This window comes from Sapajus apella, unplaced genomic scaffold, assembly GCF_009761245.1.
Source record: "Sapajus apella isolate SASKATOON/1434 unplaced genomic scaffold, GSC_monkey_1.0 scaffold17, whole genome shotgun sequence".
Lineage (NCBI taxonomy): Eukaryota > Metazoa > Chordata > Mammalia > Primates > Cebidae > Sapajus > Sapajus apella.
In genome coordinates, this window is record NW_022436957.1 from 11,675,711 (window position 1) to 11,702,508 (window position 26,798).

The 26,798-nt window shown below is 35.4% G+C and overlaps 1 protein-coding gene across 6 annotated transcripts in view; it reads right to left on the reverse strand.

Annotated features, from left to right (window-relative positions):
- Nucleotides 1–1,770: 1,770 nt before the first annotated feature.
- AP1S2 (adaptor related protein complex 1 subunit sigma 2) overlaps nt 1,771–26,798 on the reverse strand; it is a 29,640-nt gene continuing 4,612 nt past the window's right edge. For 2 of the 6 annotated variants that reach the window (XM_032285981.1, XM_032285978.1), the window contains exons 3-5: nt 22,216–22,324; nt 21,484–21,621; nt 1,771–3,074 (exon numbers count right to left, since the gene is read on the reverse strand). In XM_032285981.1, the coding sequence (XP_032141872.1) occupies nt 3,027–3,074; nt 21,484–21,621; nt 22,216–22,324 (295 nt within the window). In that variant the 3' untranslated portion in view covers nt 1,771–3,026. Of the gene's footprint in view, nt 3,075–3,936; nt 3,946–5,579; nt 8,513–16,508; nt 16,605–21,483; nt 21,622–22,215; nt 22,325–26,798 lie in introns of those variants that run through there. The other 4 variants (XR_004271118.1, XM_032285979.1, XM_032285982.1 and 1 more) reach the window with 4 other exon arrangements.

A 26,798-nucleotide genomic window follows, 5' to 3' on the forward strand; every position in this document is an offset into this window, starting at 1 on the left:
GTTCACATGATCGTTGTGTACTATAGCCTCAAACTCCTGGGCTCAAACAATCCTCTTGGCTCAGCCTCCTGAATAGCTGAGACTACAGGTGAGCGCAACTGTGCCCTGCTTGTTTGCTCTTTATTAATAATCTATTGGATTTTTCTATGTGTAATAGTTGAACAGCTTTTTTGCTTTAAAGTTCATTTTCTCAGCTTTAAAGTACTGACGGGCAAAGTCCATTTTTTCCCCCTACTCTTCAGCTGGGGGCTGTCATGGTATACTTTTTTAAATAGTGTGTTGGGAAGTTCTTTATATAGGAGTAAAGCTGGTTTCTGTCATTTCCAGGAATATTAGGGTAATTGCTACTAAATATGCCTAGTGTTAAAGCAATCCTGGTATAAAAATCAGAATGGTCAGAGAATAGAACCTAATGCAGAAAAAGCTTCAAGCAAAAATATTACACCTAGACACCAGCTTTATCAATTTTTTTATAACTTTCTTTCCATTGACATACTTGGGATCTTGAATTTTGGAGTATGTGACATTTGTTAATTTGCCATTTGGGAATAAGGACTTAAGATACATAAAATACTGAAACATTAATGAAATTTAGATAGGAAGAAAGTTTCTTCAAAATTGGGATTTCTGCATGATATCTGCCAAGGATGAGAGTTCTTTAATGTGTAGTCAATAAAAGAAATCATGCACGTGGTCTAGGAGAATTTCACTTTAAAAAATCGGATTTGTTCCAGACTCTAAATGCCTGCTTATTCCTGAAAATGACTGAACTATATCTACTGGTTTCAGTAATGCTGAGTTATTATCATTAAATCCACTATTTGATACTTTTCTAAATATGATCAAGATGTATGCAATTAAATGTGGTCCGCAATGCTGAAATCTTAGTAGATCATGGAGGATAAGAAAGAAAACCACCATCTTGAGCTCAAGACAACTGAAATATTGATGACTTTCCCCTCAAATGTTAATAGGCAGTGGTAGGGTAGAAGGGCAGGAAGTTTTTAAACCACTGACTGGTCCATTATCCTGCTAAATGTCCATCTTGAACTTAAATTTATTAATGGTTTATATATATATTGTCTGATTACAATTTATGTTTCAAAAATTCCAACTATATGTTGCTGGCAGAAGCCCACAGGCCTGTTTTCAGTAAATAGCTAGCTGCATGTTGGAGGCTTTTTAAACCTATAAATGTCTTTTTTCCAGTAGACTAGCAATTTAATTTGATGGTAGGTCCTGCCTCCTCCATAAATATCCCAGTTTTAGAATGTAGCATTTCCTATCTGTAGTAATAGGAGGTCCCTTAACTATCACGATAGCCATAGATTTGATTTGTTGCATACATTAGGTAGTACAGTTGGCAAATATTAGTCGCTTTCTGTTATGTGTGCTAGCACCTTCAGTTCACAAGGGGGTAAGAGGAATCTAGTTGCTTTGAAATACCTTTTGATTACCTGGAATAATCTGAGTTGTTCATTCAGAAAGCATAGAAAAGTCAACTGCATCAAGGTTTTAAAAGCAGCATTTATTGATTGAAAACAAATGTGTAGATAAGCTCACAACAGCATGGAATCCATGTTATTTAATGAAGTACATGAAGGCTCCTTAGATCTTCCACCATGTATCTTGTGTGTGCTTGTAACAACCACCATATTCAAATGGAGGGGAATTTTCAATATTTTACTGAAAAAAAATTAGAAATTCTTTCTTCAGCAGCTCTCCATAGTTTGACAAACTTTTGGAAAGAGATAAAAACACACTCCAGTATTTGTACGTTGAACGTTTATTACAACTAATTGGCGAAGTGATAAGACAGTGCTCACGTGGCCTGAATATTGGTCACAATCACAACAAAGCTTAATCCAGCCCAGCATATACAAGTGAAAGTATAAACCATGAAGACATGTTTAGATATGTATAAGTACTTAGAAAAGTGACGCTGAACAATTATATAGCTTTAAAAAATATAGGGCCAACTAATGCCATTTTACCTCATTCAACTCTCATTTTATATGAAACATGTCTTTTTAAATTTTTATAAGACTTCTGTTAACTAGGCAGTGCCATGGAAAGAAAGGAAGCTTTTGTAAAGTTTGCAGCACTTCTAAGTGGAGAGAAGCAAATAGGGAAGCAAAATAAATTTGGCGTTAACAAGCATCCCAGAAGGAACATTCATGCTTTGAACAATGACTTTACACATAACACTGTGAAGAGAGCAACATGTTTTCTGTAAGATACTGTTATGAAGAATTCCTGGCAAATTAACATTCTCACTTTATTTTGGGCATCAAAAACTACGCATGTCATTATGACCACAAAAAAATTCATCTCAGGAGTCAAATGTGCCTTGGCCTTAAAAATTATGTGCTTACTATTATGAAACAATCCTGTTTCTCATCCCAGATTCAGAATGCCTAAGAAATAATTTTTAAAGTATCATTCCAATTAAGTCATTAAAAATAATTCCCTTTATTTTTGAAAATATTCCCTTTTATTTTTGAAAGGTATGTAATTTCCAATAGGAGTCTTTGGAGTAAATTTGCTTTTTAAAGTTTCAACAAAGTTAAGTCTCCATTCATTTGATATGCGACATGTAATTCCCTTTTTTTTATATATACCGAAATGCTGCACTAATCTTTGGTTTCATAAAACCAGGTTTCACATTATAATTTAAGTTTCCTTTGTCAAATACAGTAATTAATAAATGTATACTGCCTGATTTTACATGTATATGTGCCATTTTCATATGTGCACATAATCAGATTAAGAGAAACTGACCTTTAAACTTTAAAATATCCAGAAAAGGTATCTTTTTCTGCTACCATTCTAATTCATATTTAAGTCCCTTATCACTTAACTAAAGTTCCCTTTAAAAAAAAATGTGTAGGCATGAATGAAGCAGCTTAGCAAAACAGTAACACTGACAAGACATCATCTTATACCATTAGCTAACATGGACATGAAGGGAGTGACCATCTACAGTGTGTAAAATGCCACAAGAAGTCATCAACAAGGGAGGAGAGTTATGTCAGTCCAATTTCTTCAAGAACACTACGTGGGGTTTCAGCTTCCTGTGGAGGGAAAATGTGAGACTCTGGTAAGCAGATCCAGGGAGTCTTGAGAATGTGAAAAACTGACATGGAGAACATGCTTGTTTTAGAGAATCAAGAAAGCAATTTCGCGTCACAGTAGTATTCTAATAGTGGCAGCCAGTGGTTAGTTGGAGTTTTGTGCCCCAAACATTGGAGACCACTAAAGGACCGTTTCAGCATTCATTAAGTCCCTGCTAATTACGTACCAACATGTTTCAGCATTCATTAAATACCTGCTAATTACCTACCAACATGCTGGATGCCGTTGCTGTAAGGCAAAAAGCACTCAAGCCCAGTGCAAGCCTGCTGGCAAATTATGAAATCACTGCTACTCAATTATATCTATGAAAGGTAAGTTATCTTCATGGTAAAATTCAAAACCTCTTCCCTCTGTGTTCCCACAATTCTTCACCTAATGTTGTGTTCCATGCTTTCTGTCACATGCATTTATAGAAATGTCTTCCTCTTGGAGATTTTAGTTAACTGTGTCCACAGCAGCAAGTGTTCAGAAACAGCTATCTTCCCAGACCTCCCCAGGGCAACCAATGGCATCACTAGAGGCCACATACAGAAAGAATACCCTGGGACAAAGGCATTTTTGTTCTGTGTAGCAACCAATACTGGTTTTTAAATGTCAAAGGAGGTCAAAACAAACCAGGCATATCCAGAAAAAAATTAGTTAAAAATTTTCCAAAGTGGCTGATTTTGCAAATCACAAAATAAAGGACCAAGGAGGCCAACTTTCAGGTATTACTAGCAACGAATTTTGTAATTAAAAGGCAACATTGTCTTTTAATGAGGGAAAATAATATAAATTTCTGGTATCCAGTAATAAACTTACTTTTGCATCCTAATCATGGTACAGCACAAAACAAGGAGAAGAGAAATTATATTAAACCATAAATCTTTAGAATATTAATTGCATGTAAAGCACTTCATGGTGTAATCTTAGGTAAATTAAACTCTATGGTCTGTTTCTTTATTTGGAAAATATGGGTAACAGTACTTACCTTCATATGTTGAGATTAAGTGAATTAAGGTTCTGCCTAATTTATAGAAAGTGCTCCAAAAATGTTAGGTGATACAGTTACACACTTGAAATCTAAATGAAGGTATTTAGCCTTTAGTACTAAATGCAAGTACTATAAACCAATTCTATTTATAAAGCTCATGACCTTTTAGTATGTCTGTGTAGTAATGAAAAATGGGTTAAAAATTAGCTTTAGTGAAAAAAGGTATTTTTTAAAACAAGAGTCTAACCTATGAAGTATTCTTGCCCCCTCAAATTGAACCTCAATCTAATCAGGTTACAGATCTAAAAGAGATGAGGGATAAAAGAACAAGCTAAATATTCCCACATGAATACGATGGCCAAATCCATAGGGTAGGACGTTCTGCAGCATAAATAACCTGGTTTAAAAAAGATGACAAGGGGGGAAAAAAGCAGAAGACTTGTTAAAGATTAAGAGACTTAAAAGACACATCAACCAGATACAATGTGAGAGTCTTGGTTGGAAACTGATTCTAACAAATCAAATATAAAAAGGCATTTTTTAGACAATTAGGAAAAACTGAGCCAGGCACAAGATATTAATTATTAATTGCTGTTAATTTTGTTGGGTGTGGTACACATCTGTTAGGGACACATACTGAAGTATTAAAGACAATGACAATGTCTAGGGCTTGCTCTAAAATACTGAGGCAAAAATGGGGGGAGTGTTTGGGGAAACTATTTGACATCTAAATCACATAAATATTAAAGAAAAATTTAAAATAATTATTTCCATGTAATGTTAAATAGTTTAAAAGTTCATGTGGCCTTTAATGTATTAAAAGATGCCTACATTGAATTCTACACAGTTTACATTCTCAGCTTATCCATGTAAAAATGTCCCACAACTACTGCTTGGAGCTGGTCAGACTTTTCCCCATGTGCTCACTGACTGCAATCTTATATAGCATTTCCTGAAGAGAATCATGCTGCTTATCAAACATGCATTATTGAAAATATCTGTCCTTTCTAAAAGGCCTAGTTTCAAAGATTTACAGATTTTATTCTTGTGAGACTTGTACAGATAGAGTTTAAAAATAAAATGTGTTGATAATATAAAATGGAACTTTCATATGTTCACACTGAAACTGTAGCTCAAAATTAGCCAGAAAAGCTATTATCTAAAGTAGTAAAATTTGTAGAAACAAAAAGTCAAATGGTGGTTACCAGGGGCTGGGGGAGAGGGAGAAATGGGGAATTGTTGATTAATAGGTATAGACTTTCAGTTTTGCAAGACAAAAAAGTTCTGGAGATCTGCTGCACAACAATGTGAATATACTTAACACAACTGAACTGTATACTTAAAACTGCATAAGATGGTGAATTCTGTGTTATGTGTTTTTAACCACAATTTTTAAAATTTGCCTGGAAAAATGAAAATATAACAAGTTATGAGGGATGGAGAAGAAAAAAGTCATTCACAAGAGACGAAGTACATGCAATACTTTTATTTTAGACATGCAAGGAAAGCTATTTCAGAATCTACTAATTTAAAGCAAGCAGCTGTATACAGATAGCAAAAGAAGCAACATTTTGTTACAGCTTAGCACAAGGCATCCAACACAAACAGGCATGAGACAATGCATATTTATGTAGCATTAAAACCAGATGAATAACATATTGTGGGGCAGGAGGAGGAATGGAGGGGAAAAATGGAAATGAAAGACCAATGTGTTTCAATGCTTCCAATGTATGGTGCTAAATTTCCCATTTGATAGCACATCCAGGTGCTTCAAATGCAGTGCATTACAGTGAGAATGTTAAGAATGGAAAATCTTGTCTGTATACCTGCCTAATGCTAAATGTGGTCAAAATACATTTTCATACATCTTCTTTCAGTGGTAAATCAGTTTGAACATCTTGTGAAGTTATTGTTTAATAACTTACTTAACTCAGGCTTTACGCTCTCTAGATATAAACAATGAATTGTTTTCCTTTTGTAATAAAATATGCTGTGTGTTTTATTAAAAGAATATGCAATAGTTACCAATATTAAAGGTTTTAAAATTCAGAAATATAATGCCACAGTTAACAAAGCATTAAGTAAAGAAGGACTTAATATATTAGAATGCCATCACTAGTAAAATATAAGTATTTAGGTATTAAAAGTGAATATTACAATTTTTGAACTATATAAACTCAGCATTAATGCTTTGAAAGAGTTATTGTTAAGCAACAGATATTGTAGAACAGACTTTTCAGACATAGCTCTCTAATAAGTTCTTAAAGGGATTGTTTGATATTATATAGCACAAGTGTGATTCAATAAATGTGGCACTACAAAATTTCCTAAGACTGAATGTTTTAACCTTAAATATATAATAGCACAAATTAATTTTAGTTTCTTGTATTATTTTCACATTTACTTTTATGTGATACATTAGAACACATTAGCTCATACAGATTGTAAGATAATCACACAAAATAGTTTCTTTTTTTAACCTCAATATTTGAAGACCAAACCATACTATGTATTACGGTACTGCTCATTTTGACCTAGCACTTCAGCTATATTTTCTTTGGTAAATATTTTAATGATTGTCATGTTTTCCTCTTGTAAGATTAATCATAGGTGGTTCATTAATGATAATATGTATGTGTTTAAGATTTAATATTACTCAAAACACTTCTAGGTCATATTTTATCAAGATGAGATTAAATCCGTTTCAGAGAGGAATGAGCTGTATCAAGATCACATATAGAATGAAAATAAAACAGAAAAGTTTGGAATGTGAACAGGAAAATAATACAATCATAAAAGTACTAGTTCTGAAATATTCTACTATAATTATGCAAGATAATAAATCACCATGCTGAGGATATTTTCTTTCATATGTATATCAGCATTCTATTTCCTCTGTGAAATTCTGCATACTCGATGGGTAGTCATTTAGTACACAGGGACATTAAAATATTCATGACGTGGCTACAAAAGAAATGCATATATTCTTACACACAGTATACAAACTGACAGACACAATCAGATTTCTAGAACATTTAGTTCACAGTAAAGATAACTAAAACTTAAGTTTCTGTTTTTGTTCTTTGGTGTAAGGCTGAATATTTAACTTCTAAACAATGCCCAAGAATTTAAGATTCATTTTTTTCTAACTTTACTATATATAGTGGTCAAAAGGATCACTGACATCCTCCAAAAATTCTACAAAATCCTAAAACACTATATTTACTACTAATACTATGAAAAGATTTTCAGTGTAAGCCATCTGGTCAATAATGAGTTGACCAAAAATTCAATTAGAATATTCCCCTTCCACCAGTGTTTAAATTCATCAGAATTTTATTACATGAACTAAAGAACCTAGAGAAAAATCCTTCCTGATAAAAAGTGGAAAAGTAGTCACTCATCTGGTATTTTAAGTAGCAATGAAGGTTTTTAACAGTTTACTTATAGCTACAAAAGCAAAAAATCCAAAGAATGTGACTAAGACTGAGGATATTACTTTTTAAAAAATCCTCAAGACAGATTTTAACGAATTCTCCAAACAGATTTGAGTGTCTACAGAAGGACTTCTAGGGGCTCCAAGAGTTCTCTGAAATTAGAAACAAAATGATGTACAAATGTTCCTGGGGAGAGGGCACATCACCCTTCAGGCTCTCAAAGGGATTATATCCCCACCAGAAAGCAATTTTAAAATTGCTTATTTGAGTGTCTTTAAAGTATCCTCATTTTAATATTTATTCAAGTTGAAGCTCTGAAATGTTGAACTACAAAATCATGTAAACGGTTTCAAAAAAAATATCTAACAAATCCCTAAACTTACACAACCGTTAAATACAAAAGTATCTGAAGACAAAAGCCAGTTACATTTTAATCCTCAAAGAATTCCTAAATATTTTAAAGAGATAGCTGCCCTTTCCTCCCCACTCAGAATAGATTATAGTGGAATGAAGCAGCAAGTTAAAATCATATTAATAAGAAATTAAACTCCCAACTACTTCATTTTCTTATAGAAGCTCTCATTTTCATAGGGAAATTCTTCTTTATCAATGGCATTAGTGATTCACAGTATTTAATGAATGCTTTTCGTATCAATGAACCTCTGAACCTATTTCCATATTCTGTGTAAAAAATAAATTATAAGCCCCAATAATGGATAATTATCCAAGCAAAATTCCCTATGAAAGTATTAGTTTAATGAAGTAATTGGGACTATCCCTTGGGACTTAATGTAATTTGACTTTTCAGGTAATGCTAAATGTAAATAACAAACTTGACAAAATTGTAATTACAAACTGAATTTATATATCCTACTACATTTTGATGCATGTCAGTACTCCGGCACGTATTCTAGTACGCTTTCTTATACCCAATGAAACTCTTGCTGTGATACATAGTCTCTGTTTTCTGGAGAAAGAACAAGAAAAGTTTAAGTCTGTCAAATAACCTTTTCCTAAATAATACCAACCTGTCAAATAGCCTTTTGCCTAAATAATACCAGTTCTTTGAGGCTTTGTATTATAGTTTTTCATCTTTTTATTTTCTCTCTTAATTTTCTATCATACCATGTAAAAACCAACCATCTAGAGCTCATGCTTATTAAAAGAAAAGAGGTGGTTTCCCAAATAAAATTGAATATGCGACCATTCCTCCCCAGGAGACTTACTATGAACTATACCAACAATCATACAGGAACAATTCTCAACATGACCACCCAGGCATTTCCACCACTTATACTCTGACACACTTTTTACTACTTTTAGGAAAGAAAAGGGTTGATGATAAGCCAAACTATTCTTTACAGCCAATGATCCATATTACTATACTTAAATAAGAAATTAGCATCTATTAGTTGTGAGAATACTCTTCATAGGGAGAAACCCTTCTTCATTGGAAAAACATCCTTCAAGAAGAAAAGAAACTCTAAAATGCACCAAAATAAATGAATTCTTTTTACCATTTTTAAGTCGCTTTAACAATGTTTTAAATAATTTCCCACTTTAGACTACTAGGGTCAGAAAAAGTTCTGTTATAAATGCCTTAAGGACCACTTAACATTTAAGGTAATTTTTTAGCTAAATGATATGCCCATAATTAACCAAAATATTTTCCTCTCAGATACAAAAAAAGTAGATTGAATTACAAACTCCAGCTTATAATTGAATCTCTCTCTTACCACCAGTACCTCTTGTGAGTCACATAAAAATTATATCGATTAGGAATTAGGGAGGGTGAGAGTAAAGTCTATCATAGCACACAAGAGACCCTGTGCAGGCCTAAGCCTACTATCTTGTTCTTCCCCTGGGTACCTGTACGAAACAGTCACATATAATACTTAGCAAACTATCAGTTTCTTAAAACACTAAAACCCCAGTGATTTCAGTTAAGTGAGAATAAAGGCCACAATGAAAACAGTGAGAAAAAAAATTTTTTAATCCAGTTGTATTATACAACTATAAACCACATATTGTCCTTAGTACTGATTCTCTGGAGACCTATTCTTTGAATAAAGATGACAATGTATTATTTCAGCCTGAAACGGACCTTCAGTCTCAGGAACTCTTTTTTACTTCTCACTAATTTGCTCCTCACTAAGTCTACTGCCAACTCCTCACACTGTCCTCAAGCTATATACACTCCTCCCCTTCTCTCCAGTCCCAACGATTCTCCTTTAGATGATGTGATTTCTCAAGACTAAGAAAATGACATTTTCTCAATTTTGCTCATCTTACTGATGAATTAAAGAAAAAAAAAGTCTACAGCTTTACCCATTATCACCTCATAACCAAGGAGAAAGACTTCTCATTCAAGACCAATGTTTTTGATTCCACTCCCATTTTCCCTTCCAATATACTTTTTTTTTTTTTTCGAGACGGAGTCTCACTCTGTCGCCCAGGCTAGAGTGCAGTGGTGCGATCTCAGCTCACTGCAACCTCTGCCTCCCAGGTTCAAGCAATTCTCCTGCCTTAGTCTCCTTTGTAGCTGGGATTATAGGCACCTGCCACCGCACCCAGCTAATTCTTTTTTTTTTTTTTTAGCAGATAGGGGTTTCAACATCTTGGCCAGGCTGGTCTCAAACTCCCGACCTCATCCGCCTAGGCCTCCCAAAGTGGCGGGATTACAGGTGTGAGCCACCACATCTGGCTCTAATATACTTTTTCTTCCCCCCTCCCCACCCATGCCAAGAGACAGAGTCTTGCTCTGTCACCCAGGCTGGAGTGCAGCGGCACTATCTTGGCTCATTGCAACCTCTGCATCTCCAGTTCAAGCAATTCCCCTGCCTCAGCCTCCCAAGTAGCTGGGATTACAGACGCACGCCACCATGCCTGGCTAATTTTTTACTTTTAGTAGAGACGGGGGTTTCACCATGTTGGCCAGGCTGGTCTTGAACTCCTGACCTTGTGATCTGCCTGCCTCAGCCTCCCAAAGTGCTGGGGTTACAGGCGTGAGCCACTGCGCTCAGCCCCAATACACTTTTTCTTTTATTCTATTCCTATTTGTCCTTCTCAGAAAACATGCACTTCCACTTTCTCCTGCATGAAGAAAAATTTTGTTCTCAAAACCCTACAAAAAGGACCAGATGTAGTGGGAAGTGTAGCATGACAATTAAACAGCAGAGAGAAGTCAAGTTATATCTGTTCTCAAAAGCTAAGACAAGCCCTGTTACCAAGAAATTTCCTAGATATTCACCATATTAGACTTTGACTCAAGTAAAACCAACCAGGACGCTATAACCAACACTGATAAAGTAGCAATTATCTGCAGGCTTAAGTCTTGTTGACCTGAGAAGTGCTTAAGTAAACCAATAATATTGAATATCCATAACTGAATGCCTAGACTACTGATTCTCTTTCTAGTAGTATAATGTAGTAAAAGAAAATAATTTACATTTAATGAAAAGTAAATATAAATAAGTATAATTTCAAGTTATTGCTCTATTGTAGTTTTTCTTATAAAGGGACTTCTTTATTCCTTGCACGATAAAGTGGTATGCTTCATCCTTCATATTCTAGAACACAATGGTCCTTTTTATTGCCCCTAATCAAATTCTATGGCAAAAGATACAAAGTCCTTACTCCCAACTCTGGAACTCCCTTTCTTGTGTCAAAGACCAAGATGGCCAGAGAGTATCTAATTTCACTAAAATCTATTTTGAGCAATAAATGAAAAAAGAGAATCATTGAAAGCACTCTATAAGGTAACTTTTAGATGACAAGGATCATGGTGTCAGTCTTATCTCACAAGCATTTGTGAAGTGCTAAGAAAGTCAAGAGATTTTTTTTTTTACATTTAGTTAGCAGTGAGTGGCAAGAGCTACACGGTTGCTCCAGATGGTTAGTGTCTAAAATGGCCAAGACCAGACAAGTGCTTTACTTTATGTGCTGAAACTTTATTTTAGTAAATTCTACTCTACTTTTACCATCTGGAGCAACACGATGTACACTCTTTCATTCACACAGCAGCATTTTTCCATTTTTAAAAAATGTATAATACTAAATACATGTTTGTTTTTACACTGGTATAAAAAGGGAAGGGGGAACTTTAAACATTTTCAGAGATAACACAAGTTAGCTAATATCCTGCTCCTAAGCCTGGGCAACATGGTGAAACCCTGTTTCTACAAAAAATTAAAAAGTTATTCACTAGGTGTGGTGGCATGTGCCTGTAGTCCCAGGAACGGAGGAGGCTATGATGGGAGGTTTGTTTGAGCCCAGGAAGTCAAGGTTGCAGTAAGCTGAGGCTACAGTGAGCCACTATCATGCCACTGCACTCCAGCCTGGGTGATGGAGCAAGACGCCGTCTCAAAAAAAAAAAATAAAAAATAAAAAAAAAATAATAATATCCTGTCCTAGATCTTTTCTCACTTGATATACTTGGAGTATCCTTCCATATCATTGCAAAAAAAAACCCAAAAAAACTCATTTCTTTTACAGCTACATCAGTTTAATGTATAGTTGTATTATAATTTTCTTAACCTATTTCTCACTGATGAATATTTGGTTAAGCTTCAATGGTTTATTATACTAAGCAATGTGTCTCAGTACATTTTTGTTGAATAAAATTCCTTAAAGTGTAACTAATGGATTAAAAGATATGTACACATTTAATCATTAGCAGATATAACCGAACTAATCCTCCAGAAGAAAATACAACTTTAAGTGCTCATTTTTGCCAATCCAAGAAGAAACAAACAAAAAGGGTCTAGTTGATTTTTAAATTTACATTTCCTTAATAAAAGGACCATTTGTTTTGCTTTCATCTGTGAATTACATATTCATGTCTTCTGCTGTCTTTTTCTGTCATGCTATTGATCTACTGTATTTCTATTACATTTGTCTTATAAATTTGTCTTAAAGATAATGATGAGGATAATTTACTACATCTTATAAACTATGCTCTAAAACCCATTAGTTATCAAATACTAAGGACAAATTATCTAGCTATTAATTGTGCTTTTAAAATAAAAAAGCAGAGGCCAGGTGCAGTGGCTCACATCTGTAATCCCAGCACTTTGGGAGGCCAAGGTGGGAGTATTGCATGAACCCAGGAGTTCAAGACCAGTCCTGGCAACATGGCAAGACCTCAATTCTACCGAAAATTTTAAAAAAATTAGCTGGGCGTGGTGATGTGCACCTGTAATCCCAGCTACTCAGGAGGCTGAGGTGGGAGGATCACTTGAGCACAGGAGTTCAAGGCTGCAGTGAGCCATGGTGGCACCACTGCACTCCAGCCTGGGTGACAGAGTGAGATGCTGTCTCAAAACAAACTATACAAACAAAAAAAGCAGAATAATTAACTCAGCAAATATAATTTAAGAGTGAGGAATCTCACTATATTTCCCAGGCTGGTCTCAACTTCTGAGCTCAAGGGATCCTTCCACTTCAACCTTCCAAGTAACTGGGATTATAGAACTACACCATTGTGCCCAGCTAGCAAATATAATTTTAGACTGCAAAGAAGTATTTTAAGTATGTTTTAGGACATGCTGTATTGTATTTGCCTTGGAATACCCTAAATTTAATCAAGGTTTTCTAAAAGTAAAAGATTTCTTAGAATCACAGAATTTCAAATACTCAAACACTACTAAATATCTTTACTAAGTAAAACCTTTAAGGCTAATAGGATGCAAGAGAACAACAACAAAAAGTCTATATATGTAAATTCTGGTCATTTGAACTATTCTACCTTTAAGAAATTAACAAATCCCTAAAGTGGATAGGAAGATCGGCAGAAAATTCAAAGGTGTTCTGTCTACAGGGTATACACAATTCAGTTTCCACTTAAAAACTCAATTACCTTAACAGAAGTTAACAGATTTGGCTGTTGCTGAGGAAATTAAATTATATAGTGACATCCCACAAGCCTTGCTGTAGGTTGGATTCCAAAGTCAACTGTAGATTATCACCCCAGTTACTGATTATCAAGTAGAGGTAATTTTGGTGAATCACAGGGATGACTTTTTTGAGACAGAGTCTTGCTCTGTCGCCAGGCTAGAATGCAGTGGCATGATCTCGGCTCACTGCAACCTCTGACTCCCTGATTCAAGCAATTCTCCTGCCTCAAACTCCCGAGTAGCTGGGATTACAGGCACACGCCACCATGCCCAGCTAATTTTTGTATTTTTGGTAGAGATGGGGTTTCACCATGGATGATCTTGATCTCCTGACCTTGTGATCCACCTGCCTCGGCCTCCCAAAGTGTTAGGATTACAGGCATAAGCCATCTCGCCCAGCCTAGGGATGACTTTTATAGCTATTTGTGTGTTCTTAAGCACATTTATCCTTTCTCGATTTTTTGCATTTTTGATTAATTTTTTAGCCAGTTATACTGTGGTCTACATATAATATTGAAAAAATGTAGCGATCTATAAATGTAAATGGAATCTTTACTCTATAGTGTTAAATTAAACCAAGGCTTCTTAACCTGGGCACAACTGACATTTGAGGCCAGATAACTCCTGTTCTAAGGGGGCTGTCCTGTGCACTGTAGGATTCTCAGCAGCGTCCTTGGTCTTTACCTACTAGATGCCAGTAGCACTGCACCCCTCATTGTGACAACCAAAAATGTGTCCAAACATTACCCAACGTCCCCTAGAGGGGCACAACTGCACTACTCCCACCTCATAAGACCCACTGGGTTAATCTAATTGGCTGTAGTTGGTGGGTAAGATTATATTCTAGTGTGTTTGCCTGTATTTGCTAATGTTTCCATAATGGGAATTTTTATTTAAAAAAAAAAAAAAAGGCATCAGAGGAAACAAAAGAAAATGTCAGTAGGTGAAAAAAGGACCCGAACCTGAAAATTTTCAGAAAGTATTTTTTAATTAAAAAAAAATTCGTCACCAACACCACAGACTATTCTCTTTGCCGATCTCTGTGCAGGTTCCAACCCTAGGGCTCATAAAATCAAATTACTAGGTCAGGATCAGCATTTAAGAAAAGTAGAATAGAAATAGCAAGGGGAAAATCCTCAAAATTCTGAAAAGCATAAAAAGAAAAAAGGCTCAAAAACACATAAAGCAAAATGATACAACCTGAGAACCAGTGAGTAAGAACACTGGCCAAAGTATTATTTTATTACTTTTTTTGTGGGGGACACAGTCTCACTCTGTCACCCAGGCTGGAGTGCACAGTGGGACGATCTCGGCTCACTGTAGCCTCCGCCACCCAGGTTTTCAAGCCATTCTTGTGTCTCAGCCCCCCAGGTTGCTGGGACTACAGGCATGTGCCACCACACCCAGCTAATTTTTATATTTTTGGTAGAGACAGGGTTTTGCTATGTTGGACGGTCTGGTCTCAAACTCCTGGCCTCAAGTGATCCACCTGAATAGGCCTTCCAAAGAGCTGGGATTACAGGTGTGAGCCACCGCCTCCAGCAAAATTGTTTCTTAATAAATGTAAAATGAAAGGCAAGATTTGTCCTCCTTTCTGCCCTTCTTTTCAAGCATTTCCATTTCAAGCATTAATGTAATCAAACCTCATTTATCCAGAATTTGTTCTAATAAGCCGTGATTAAATTTATCTATAAAAAACTAAAGTATGCTGGCAATAAAAGACTATAGCCTTGTTATCTTTAAACCCAATTTAAAAGAAAGAGGCTTGAGGGTTTTAACATGAATAGCAGTAATTACATAGGACTTATAGGAGTTTGTCTTATTTAAGTAAATTCTAAGAGGAATCATATCAAAATGCTTTTTGCTGTTAAAAGACATTATTGAATATATTTGGAAGCATCTCTTTTATTCAAACAATTTAAGATATTCTTGAGTTTGACTTGCATGCCCAAATATTCTTTCTTTTTTTCTCTCCCTCCTTCTTCTTCTTCTCTCTCCGCCCCCGCCTTCTCTTTCTCTGTTTCTTTCAGCAAGGTTTCATTCTGTTGCCATCCAGGCTGGTAATAGAGTGGAATGATCATGGCTCACTATAGCCTGGACCTCCTGGGCTCAATCGATCCCCCCACCTCAGCCTCCCAAGTAGCTGGGACTACAGGCACACACTACCACACCCAGCTAGTCATTTTTTTCATTTTTTGTAAGGATGGGATTTCACCACCTTGCCCAGGCTGGTCTCAAACTTCTGGGCTCAAGTGATCCACCTGCCCCAGTCTCCCAAAGTGCTAGGATTATAAGTGTGGGCCACCACGCTCAGCCCAAATATTATTTATTTTATTTTTTTTCCCATTTATTTATTTTATTGCATTTTAGGTTTTGGGGTACATGTGAAGAACATGCAATTATATCAACAACTGACTTTTAAAAAAACCCAAAACTTCATATTAAAAGATATGTTATTCAATACTTCAAAAATTACTTATTAAAATAATTTTAAGTTATAAACCTTCATTTTTTAAAAGAAATCACTTTTCTCCTAAGATCCTTACCTTTCCGTTTGTATGCAGTCCCACAGATTATTACTTTCACAAAAATATAGCATAGTGCTAAGATATATCATGCAGCCCCCAGCAGTAAAACAAATCAATTTTAGCAGCACTAATTCTCCACAGAGTACCACTTTCTAGATGAGGCAGATAAACAACTGTAAATCCAGTAAATCTATTCATAAAGTGGATCGTCTCGAAGTAGAAGCAAATTCATGAGTATAATGCTAGCTTTTGGTACCTCACTTATTTTGCATTTCACAGATTACTTTATTGAGAAAAAATATCAACAGCAAACAAAGCTCAAAAGAAAAAAAAACCCACAAATTTCAAAATGATGCTGTTAGTAAAGCACTAATCAACACCATCATGCATCAACCGCTGAGGGTTAAAGCACAAATGCCCAGTATTTAACTATTTGATCTTCACAGATCAAGCAAGGACTTAGAAATCATCTCACGTGCAACAGTCTTTGCATAGCACTCCATTTTATCCATGCCACAAAAATGGTAAATTTAGTAGTTACCAATAAATAAGTTGGGGATCAAAGGGACTAAAGCCTTAGACTGGCTCTTTATCATAAGATATCCTCAGACAAACCTCCCCATTCTTCATTCTGGCTCTATAAAATTAAGGAGCAGAGAAAAACTGGTAAGTGCTTGACTTTACATTAAAAAAAAAAAAAAAAGCCATGCTAGTATTTCCTTTATCATTATATATATATATATGTGTGTTTAAATAAATCCAACTACATCACCATCCCCCACCCTATCCCTCCAAAAATCTAGCTTAAAATAGGTGGTGGGGAAAAGTATTCCAAGTATTGCAGAGAATATCAATTTAGCAATTTCAGCATGTTGTACTTCAATAATTTAAGAATCAACTTTAGTACCAGTGGCATGTTAAGACAGCCAAACATTAAAAAATGAATAATGGGCCAATTTCTGGGCTTTACCCAATATATAATTATGTATTCATACAAACAAGCTCCAAAAGGAATAAACATGAAGTTTGGTCTAAAAATGTCAAAACTAATCCCTTATTTACCAAGTGATGAAGTAAAATAAAAAAGATATCTTTATTATTTAATCAAAATGTCTACTGATATTTTAGCAACTATGATTTGAATACACATTTAATGTTACATTTTTATTACTGACTGTAATATGCTAACAGAAAATTTGTATCTACTGACCCTCTTCTCTATTTGGCTATAAAATGAAGGACTACCTTAAACTATGTGTTTATACAAACTGGTTAAGAGAAAAATTTTTAAATTTTTCTGAAGAAAATAAGCATTCTTAAAGATAGAAATGTATATTTCACAAATTTTTTAAAAATCAAAATCATTTTGAGATTTACATATACCTTTAAGCTAACAGACAGAAGTACATTATAAGTTCAAAGTAATCTTTGCTGCTTAGAAATAATCAATTGAAGTAAAAGACCTGACACTAAATAGAAAAATCACGATACATGAAAAATTAGATTAAAATTGACCAATTAGGACTTCTACAAAAATACGGCTGAATTTAGATCTTCACAGCTATATTTACAAGTGTAGAAGCAAAATCATTTCATCACATTGATTAAGTGAATGCTATACCCCAAACTACAAGACTAAAAAAGTTATAAATCTAGGCATTTTGATCAATCCAACAAGAAATAGGTTGAAAATAGTCTAAGAAGTCAAAGATGGCACTGTCTTAGGAAATCTACTCTTTTCCACATAGAAAAACTTCTGGGAGAATTATTGATTTCTCACTATATGACTGAGAAGCAAAGAAGTTGGTATCTTAAACAGAACATTCAAAATATATATACCAAGACAATACATAACTGGGGATGGGGGAAGTGCACAGTGGTTAAGATTTTACATAGCTGTGAAGAAATCTGGGTTTAGAATCCTGGTTTCGTCAGTTGCTAACTGGGTGGCCTCAGACCAGTCATGGAACCTCACTGAGCTTCCACTTTCTCATTAGGATACCTCCAACCTTTCACAGGGTGTCTTGAGAATTAGCACAGGATGCTTAAACCAAACTGCTGAGCCCAGGGCCTCACATACAAGCAAGCAAACTGCTGAACCCAGGGCCTCACATATGAGCACTCAAGCATTAGTTACCATCATGATTATTTTTGTTGTCATGGTATCCAGAACAAAAAGTTTTCCAGCAGTTTGTGGAGTGCTTTTTCTCTTATTCCACTCGCTATTTTATGACCATAATACTCAAATACTCTCCCACAGATGTAAACTTGCATCATGCATCAAAAACATAAATGAATCTCTTTTTAGGAAACATGCATCTTGTCATTCCTGCATTTCTTCTCAGAATATATTGATGAAGAGAACAGAATAACCTGAAGCCTTACTCCTCCACACAGACTTGAGCTTGGCTCCATAATGGCCTTAATCTACAATGTATTCTCACTCTAAATTCAGAATGGACCACCACTTTCTGCTTCCCCAAGACCTAAATGGCTAAGAAAAATGGTTCACTCAGACTGCTAAATAGACAACGTCTCAATGTAGTACTCAGTTTCGTTTGTGTACAAAGCAATGTGAAAGTAGTCACAGAGGAGAAATAGGACCACAGCTTTCTTCTAAAGACAAGGAACTGTAATTAACAGTAGTCATTTATTTTAAACAAAGGTTATAAGGGGGTAAGGAAAATTTTATATGGGACCTCAATCATCCTATGCTTTTCTCCCTAAGCTTACTTTCCCCAATTAAAGATCTAAAAATAAGCCAGGCACGGTGGCTTATGCCTGTAATCCCAGCACTTTGGGAGGCCAGGGTGGGTGGATCACCGGTCAGGAGTTTGAGACCAGCCTGGCCAACACAGTGAAACCCCATCTCTACTGAAAATACAAAAATTAGCTGGGAGTGGTGGCGTGTACCTCTAGTCCCAGCTACTTGGGAGGCTGAGGCAGGAGGATTGCTTGAACCTAGGGGGTGGAGGTTGCAGTGAGCCAACATTGCGCCACTGCATTCCAGCCTAGGTGACAAGAGCGAAACTCTGTCTCAAAAAAAAAAAAAAAGACATAAAAATAGTACTTCAAAAAAAGGGACAATATTAACTATTAAAATAATCCCATAGGGAAATACATATACATATGTACATATATACACACCCAAATAAATATGGATCTGCAATAATGTTATCCCCTAGTATATTAAACACTCAATATATGTTCTAAGGTAAACTTAACACTGCTGTCATACTCTAAGGTCTATACCAATTTCCCAGTAGCATTTAAAAATCTAGGCATAGCTGGGCACAGTGGCACATGACTTTAATCCCAGCACTTTGGGAGGCCGAGGGGGGGCAGATCACTTGAGGTCAGGAGTTCGAGACCAGCCTGACCAACATGATGAAACCCCACCTCTACTAAAAATTCAAAATTAGACAGGCATGGTGGCACATGCCTGCAATCCCAGCTACTTGGGAGGCTGAGGCAGGAGAATCGCTTGAGCCTGGGAGGCAGAGGTTGCAGTGAGCCAAGATTGTGCCATTGCACTCCAGCCTGGGCAACAAGAGCGAAAGTCCATCTCAAAATAAAAAAAATCCAGGCACAAAGAAATATCAATACCCTAACCATTGCTCTCCAGGAAAAACATTAAAATTAAAAGTTGAACTTCAATAACTTTAAATACATTTTAAAGCAAATTTAATTAATTAGAAAATAATGAAAAACTTGGAAGAAATGCCAGGTTCTGATAGAGCAGAATATAGATCCGTAACAAAATATGAAAGTGATCAAGGGAAGAGAAATATATGAAGAATTTTAATCCTGGTTTTGACCTAATTTTTTTAAAAGTCTGATTAGTGAAAAGCAAAATAAGGAGATACTAAATTTAAAAACCAATTTTACAACAGTAGCATGTATGCTTATAGTCAGCACACCTGATACTAAAAACAAACCTCCAAAATAACATTTCTAACCAATTGGTAAATCAGCGTGACAAACTATACACACAAGGCAAAGGGTTTGTGTTAATTTTACTACTGAGGAGTAGATGGCATCAGGGCTGCCAATCTAATACTTAACTTTTGCAGGTACCTTAACTGCTCTTCTGATAACTACAAGATCATTAAGTGTACAATGCATTGTCTCACATTTAGTAGATGTCTATCCAGATGATGTCATCTGAACTTCAAGCAATTCCCACAACCCAACCAGTCAGTGACAGATGCAGTGGGATCCTCAAATAGCTTTCCCTTCCTCCCAGAGTCTAAAAGTTAGGAAGTTAAAATGGATAAAGTAAGTTACTCTTCTTCCTTTATTTCATTCCCTTAAAACTGAATGCATCCAAGGCTAAAAAATGGACTTAAAGTCTCCTTTGGTGACTAAAAAAAGACAAGAACAAACTGATAAACAAGTATGTAACAAAGAATGGGCTAAAATAGACTAGAAATACAAAATCATATTTTTAATGCTTTGGGAAAATGAGCCAGTGGGCCAAAAATATTCAAGACTTTTTATATACATGCAACATATACTTAACAACTATTTTAGTGAAAACACATTTCATTTTTTAATATTTACTAATCACTTCTCATGCTGTAAGCTTTCCATATGATAAAAATCACAATTAGCTCTAAAGCATAATTCAATTTGGTATCTGAATTATGGTATCATTAAGTTTTTAGAAAAAGGTAGCCTTATCTATGAAACGTTAAGCTTCAGAAATAGAAGGTACATCAGCATCAACTGCACGATTAACCCAGGATGACTATGGTAGTTAGAAAGAAAAGGGAGTTACACATCTGGGGATATGAAGGTAAGACAAGAATGCAGTTTGACAGAACGTGGTTTGATATTTAACAAGAGCAAAGAGAAATGCAAATGCTGTTTAGTTTTGCTAACAAAAAAAAGAGAAGGTTCTACAAAAAGTACAATTAGAAAACACTATCATTTGCTTGGCTACATTTGCATTTAATGGACATGAGGTAAAAATATGAGCCAATTTGGAATGAAAATGTCATAATCTCACAGTCAACTCCTGATTATCTACACTAATGTAAAAGAGGGGGGGTTATCTTAAACAATTTGAAGCAATAGATGGAGGGGTTATCTTAAACAATTTGAAGGAATAGATGGAGGGGTTATCTTAAACAATTTGAAGGAATAGATGGAAGGGTTATCTTAAACAATTTGAAGCAATAGATGGAGAGTTCTCAACTTACTGCTACTTTCAGCCAATCTTTTCCCTTCTTAAAGTAGTCTGTCCTCTAAAGGTTTAGACTCCATTGTTTTAGGGTCCAAAAAAGGCCATCGGGAAGAGGCCCGACCGACAGACCATCTCCAAACTGAACCATCCATCCAGAGATAACTGAGTTGACGTGACTGACACATATTCCAATGAATAAACTGCACATGGATGGACACTACATGCCAGCATGCTTCAGTGTACTTTCTGAAACTGTAAGAATGATGAATGAGACTTCCCAGCAAGAGCAAAGCATGCTAGTGCCTAGTGAAGAGAACAAGTAGCTTACCTCCTGCAGTAGATCGGCCTGCTCAATTGCTTTAAGGACATTTTTCTTGGATGTTTCCTGAACTTCCCCTCCCAAAAGAAACTCATCCAAAATAAAATAAGCCTTCTCAAAATTAAAGATGATATCTAGTTCACAGACCTGAAAAGAAAAAAAAGAAAAGAAAAAACTGTTACAACTTAAAGAAGCAAAAGATGCTTATTCACTACCAGATAGTGAATACAATCTGACCAGAGTGAATCAATCTTAATTCTTTCTAAAAATGACTAAGTATCACTGACTTCAGTAAGCTTAATTTCCAAATCTCAAGTACTTGAAAACATATTCCTACAAGCTAAATAAGGCCGGGCTCTGCATGCTCCCAATGAGGGTAACTTAATAATTTCTACTCATGAAAACTGATCTTTAAACATATATTTCCAGGGTAACATGATCAGAACTGCTAACCAAATCTAAATTCTATACTAGGTACTTCCAAGATATTAATGTTTGTAGTTGGACTTGTTTATATTTCACTATTTTAAACCTCATCCTCACCATCTTAATTAAATGAGTTAGGTCTATAGGGCCAGCAATTCTGAAAGTTAGAAACTGAATAGGCCCGCTGATGAGAAATAGTCATTCCTGCCCTCTCCTGCGGTTAGAATCCCAATACAACCAAATAATAAACTTGTTAGAAAAAAGTTTCTAAAAAATACTATGGCATTCAATTTCCTAAAATAAAATACTACTCACACTGCCAAAATACTTGTCAAGTAATTCCACATAACGATGAATTATTTCCAGGGTAATTAGTTCATTGTCTTGATCCTCAATAGCACAGCAAAAATACAGACTAGCATATCTGTAACAAAGTACAAATGTGAAAAAAATTGTTACCCTGTAATCATGTTTTCTAAATATATTCTTGTATTCTATTATGAAAGACCCCAAGTTTATACAGCTTATTTCTTCTTTCACAACAGTACAGATTTTTCTCCTAGACTACAAAAGTAATAAATACATAAGAGAAATTTTGAAAAGCACAAGCAAGAAAAATGAAAAAAAAAAAAATCATACCACTTAGAATAAGTTATTTTGCCCCTCTTTCTTTCAGGTTATTTTCTATAAACATTTTAAAAGATGGCAGACCCGGTTTTTTCCTAAGTTTACTTAATTAAAACAAAATATACAGCAGATTAATTCAAACTATTAAGTACAGGGAAGAAAACAAACCTTCCAACTGAAGGAGGACTTGTCGAAGGTACTGTCAAGGTGAGGTCAATATTTTGAGATATCTTATTGGAACATGTATATAATATACACACAGAGAAGACCTTAAGTCCTAAAAGCTCAATGAATTTTCAAAGTGAATCCAACTACACACCAGCACCCAGATCAAGAGGCTGAACACTACTGAGCCCTGAAACTCCTCTGATACCCTCTCCCAGTCACAACCTCCCATCCCCAATGGTAACTATGCTCTTGAATTCTAACAGCATAGAATTGTTTTTAAAAAGGTTTCTAGAATTGTGAAATAAACCACAAGAAAAGAACAATAGCTCCATGTTATTACAGAAGTTAGAGAAAGAGAACAGAAAGTTCCTATCACTTAAGGGAAACAGAGAGCTGTCCTCAAATTTTCCAAGTTCTACACTGTTGAACTGAAGGGTAGTTTATTTACCCTAGAAGAGGGAATAAGGTTGAGAAACTTATATTCTCCTTCAAATTATGATTCTAGCATATGGAACCAGGTTATGCTTGACCCAAGGAAGCAAAACTGCAAGCTTGAGGCATAGCAAGTCCTGTGAGGGGATTAAAAGGGCATTTTAAATGGTTTACATGGACTTAAGGCTTTTGAAAAGAAAGAAAATAAAAACCTAAGATATGCTAAACATAGAATATATCAGTTGAGATTGTAATTTTCACTGAAGATCACTTAAATGATTTTTAGAAAACACAATGGGCAGTTATTACTCGTAGCATTAAAGTAAAATAATACTGCATACAGAATAACATGAACAACCTGTTTTGAGACTCAATGAATTCTTGCTTCTCAGTATGAAAATAACTGGTATTCACACAACAGCATTAATTTCAATATTATTAAAACCATTTCATCTTATTTGATGTTTTCAACAGGAAGTACTATCTTTCATCCTTGATTACAGATTTAAAAAAGACCAAAAAAAAAAAAAAAAAAAAAATGAGGCCTAAGTGTACAGGGCCTACAAGTGCTAGTACTGAGATAAGAAACCTGATCTTTTGACCTTAACTCCAGGCCTTTTTCTACTGTATCATACAAACTCACTTGGGATATATATTATGACTTTGTGCATGTCTACTCTATCTGACTTCCACACTAAGTTATTTAACATGGTGGGCCTCCAGCAGTCTTACTGAGAGGAGATATTCACGTGTTCATTTATCATCATTGCGAAGGGAGTAAGTCATGGAAGACAAAACAGGGCATCAATGCCAACTTTAACAAAGTGCTCCCTCTCTTTCCCATCACTACTCTGTTTTTGTTTATCTACTTAAAAGAGAATGGAGTATTCTATCTCTATCCTCCCTAACCCATGCTCATTAAATAGAACTTTGAATTTGGGGAAACTGAAAAATGATACATAAGATTCCCTGAATTAAGAAAACTAAAGAATAAAGTAACTGACATAAAAATGATAGATTAAAAACCAGATATGACTAGCTGATAGCAACAGAATGCTACATAATGTATTATACAGAGGTGACTAACAGTTTCAAGTAAAATTCCTTTTATTCTTACTTAAGATTTCCTCAATGCTACTACTGAACAATCTAATGCTTGTACCATCCCTGCTCCTTATCCACAGTACTGCCTCTTTTCTTACAAATAAAAAGCACTTAAACACTAGTCAAAGCTCCTAAACTGCATGAATCACTTGGAAGCATTAATTTAAAAATCAACAGTATTGATGTGTCTAAGCCCCAGCCAGTAATATTTAAACAAAAAACAATAAAAACAAACCCCATAAGACTATCTAAATGTTTACTTTCACTCAGAATCGAAAAAGAATAATCAAGTTAATGAATTTGTTGGTGTAGGTGAACAGATAGCTATCAGGATAATAACGTGGCTCTTTCCAGAAAGCTTAGGGAAGGAAGAAACAAGTATAATAATTAAGTACCATTCATTGAATCCTCACCCTACATGAGACACTAAATGTCAGCTAAGGCTTTTGCATACTTTACCATTCTAATCCTCACAAGGACGGCATCCCTGAGATACCATTATTACTTGCATTGATAAGAGACCCAGGTTTGAGTAACTTGCCTAGGAACAGCAATTTGACTACAGAGCTCAAGTTTTACATTTAAAACTATAGCCAGCAATTGTATTAAAGTAATCCTGGCAAAAATTAAAATATGCTCAAAACAATATTTTAAGAGCTTTGAAGAAGAGAGAAATAAAAAATGCCATACTGATTTAGTAAAAGATTACCAAGAGAACCTGAAGTATACTTCCTATATTTAGGACCAAATGGTTTTAAAAAATTCAACAATAAGCTCATTTTGTTCTCTTAGTGCATATTTGTAAGTCTAAATCTGAAGTAAAATTAATAATAGACTAGTAAGAAGAAAGGTATGTTTGGTTATTTTTAGCGCAGTGGATTAAGCTTACTCTAATTACTGGCACTCAGAGAACATCTGAAAGTGCCTATTCTTATATTCAAAACACATGACTTCTCCGCAGTCAGCTAAATATCAGCTAAATATCAGCTGACTGTGGGTGAATGTAGCTAAAGTATTCTCAATACCCATTGGTATGTCATTAAAAATTCTTTTGTTAGTAAAGAAAATCAATAAGTATTCTTTAATAAATTCTCAAGTTAGTAATTCGGAGAGATATATGTTTTTAAATTAATTTTAAAAGACCTTAATCCAGTGACTCTTCCACAAAACGCTACACGAAACAGGAATCAAAAAAGCATAGTATTCTGTCTTACAGGGATCTTTAAGAGCATTTATTTTAGAGATAAGGAAACAAAGTGACTTGTTTAAAGTCATAAAACTAGCTAACGTTACAAAGGGAACAGAACTCAAGTCCCCAGATTTTTAGTCTGTCTTTTCAGGTAATATTAATTATCCTTATCCCTCTATGATTCCCCCTCAAAAGGGAGAATTTGTATGCCAAATAGGATGAAGAATGTGGGTGAGAAAATTTAACAAAAACAACAAAAAGCACTTGCTGGCATGAACAGCAAAAGGGCTAGTCCAGAATTTCTCAGGAGCTAAGCAGTAATTCTCTTGCTTAAAAAGGTCTTCTCTTCCAGTAGTAGAAAAACAAATCACTTGTTTATACCAACAAAAAATATGTCTGTAAGTGGTATAGTAGGTGAGGTTTTTGGTATGAAATGAAAGGGGGGATGCATAGAGAAAGAGAAGATAAATTCCACCTTTTGTATATGACTGATATCTCAATAAAGCAGTTAGTTTTTTAAGTCTACCTTTCATTTAAAGGGGTTTGATGTAAGTATCAGAGTTGGGTTAGATACCCTTTATAGCTTTTAAAAGAAAAAGTAGTGGCTCGACACAGACACACGGGCTGAGTGACACGTGCGTGAACACCAAGCAGTGCTTTCCTTTCTTCCCGGAACAGTCCATTCCTGGGACTGAATCCCTTGCTGGTATTTTCCTCCTCCACACGGGGGACTCCTTCCCCTATCTAGAAATAAGCTTAAGAATCTCACACCTTTTTTAAAAACCTTGTTCCCCACTCCTATGTCTATGAGCAGTTACCACCTCATCTCCTGTCCTTCACAGCAAAGTTTCCCAAAATAGTCTACACATGCTATTTAAATTTCTCCACCTCTTCACACTTCAGCCCATTACATCGAGAGTTCTATCTCCACTATGCCACTGAAAATGTTCTGGCAAAGGGCATTATATGAAATGCTCACTGTAAAATCTATCAGATTCCTTCTTCACTTTCATTGAACTTTATGAAACATCCGGCACTGGTGAAACTCTCTCCGTTTTCCTGACTTTACTGACCCAAGACTTACTCTCTTTGGTTCTCATTCCACTCTGAAGGTCTCTTCATCTCCTTTGCCTGCCATTTGAATGCTGATGATCTAATACTTTGTCTTATTCTCCCAAGACTTCCATACCTACGCCAACCACATCCCACCAGAAAATCAGGCTTCTCATAGTGAAAGTCACATAGACATCCCCAAATCAACTTGCCTCAAAATGAGCTGAGTTCTCTAGCTCACCTTGTACTCCATTAGCAAACCAGAAATGTGGAGATCACCCCACTCCTCCCTTTCCTTTGCTGCTCTCTCCACTTTTTGTCTTTG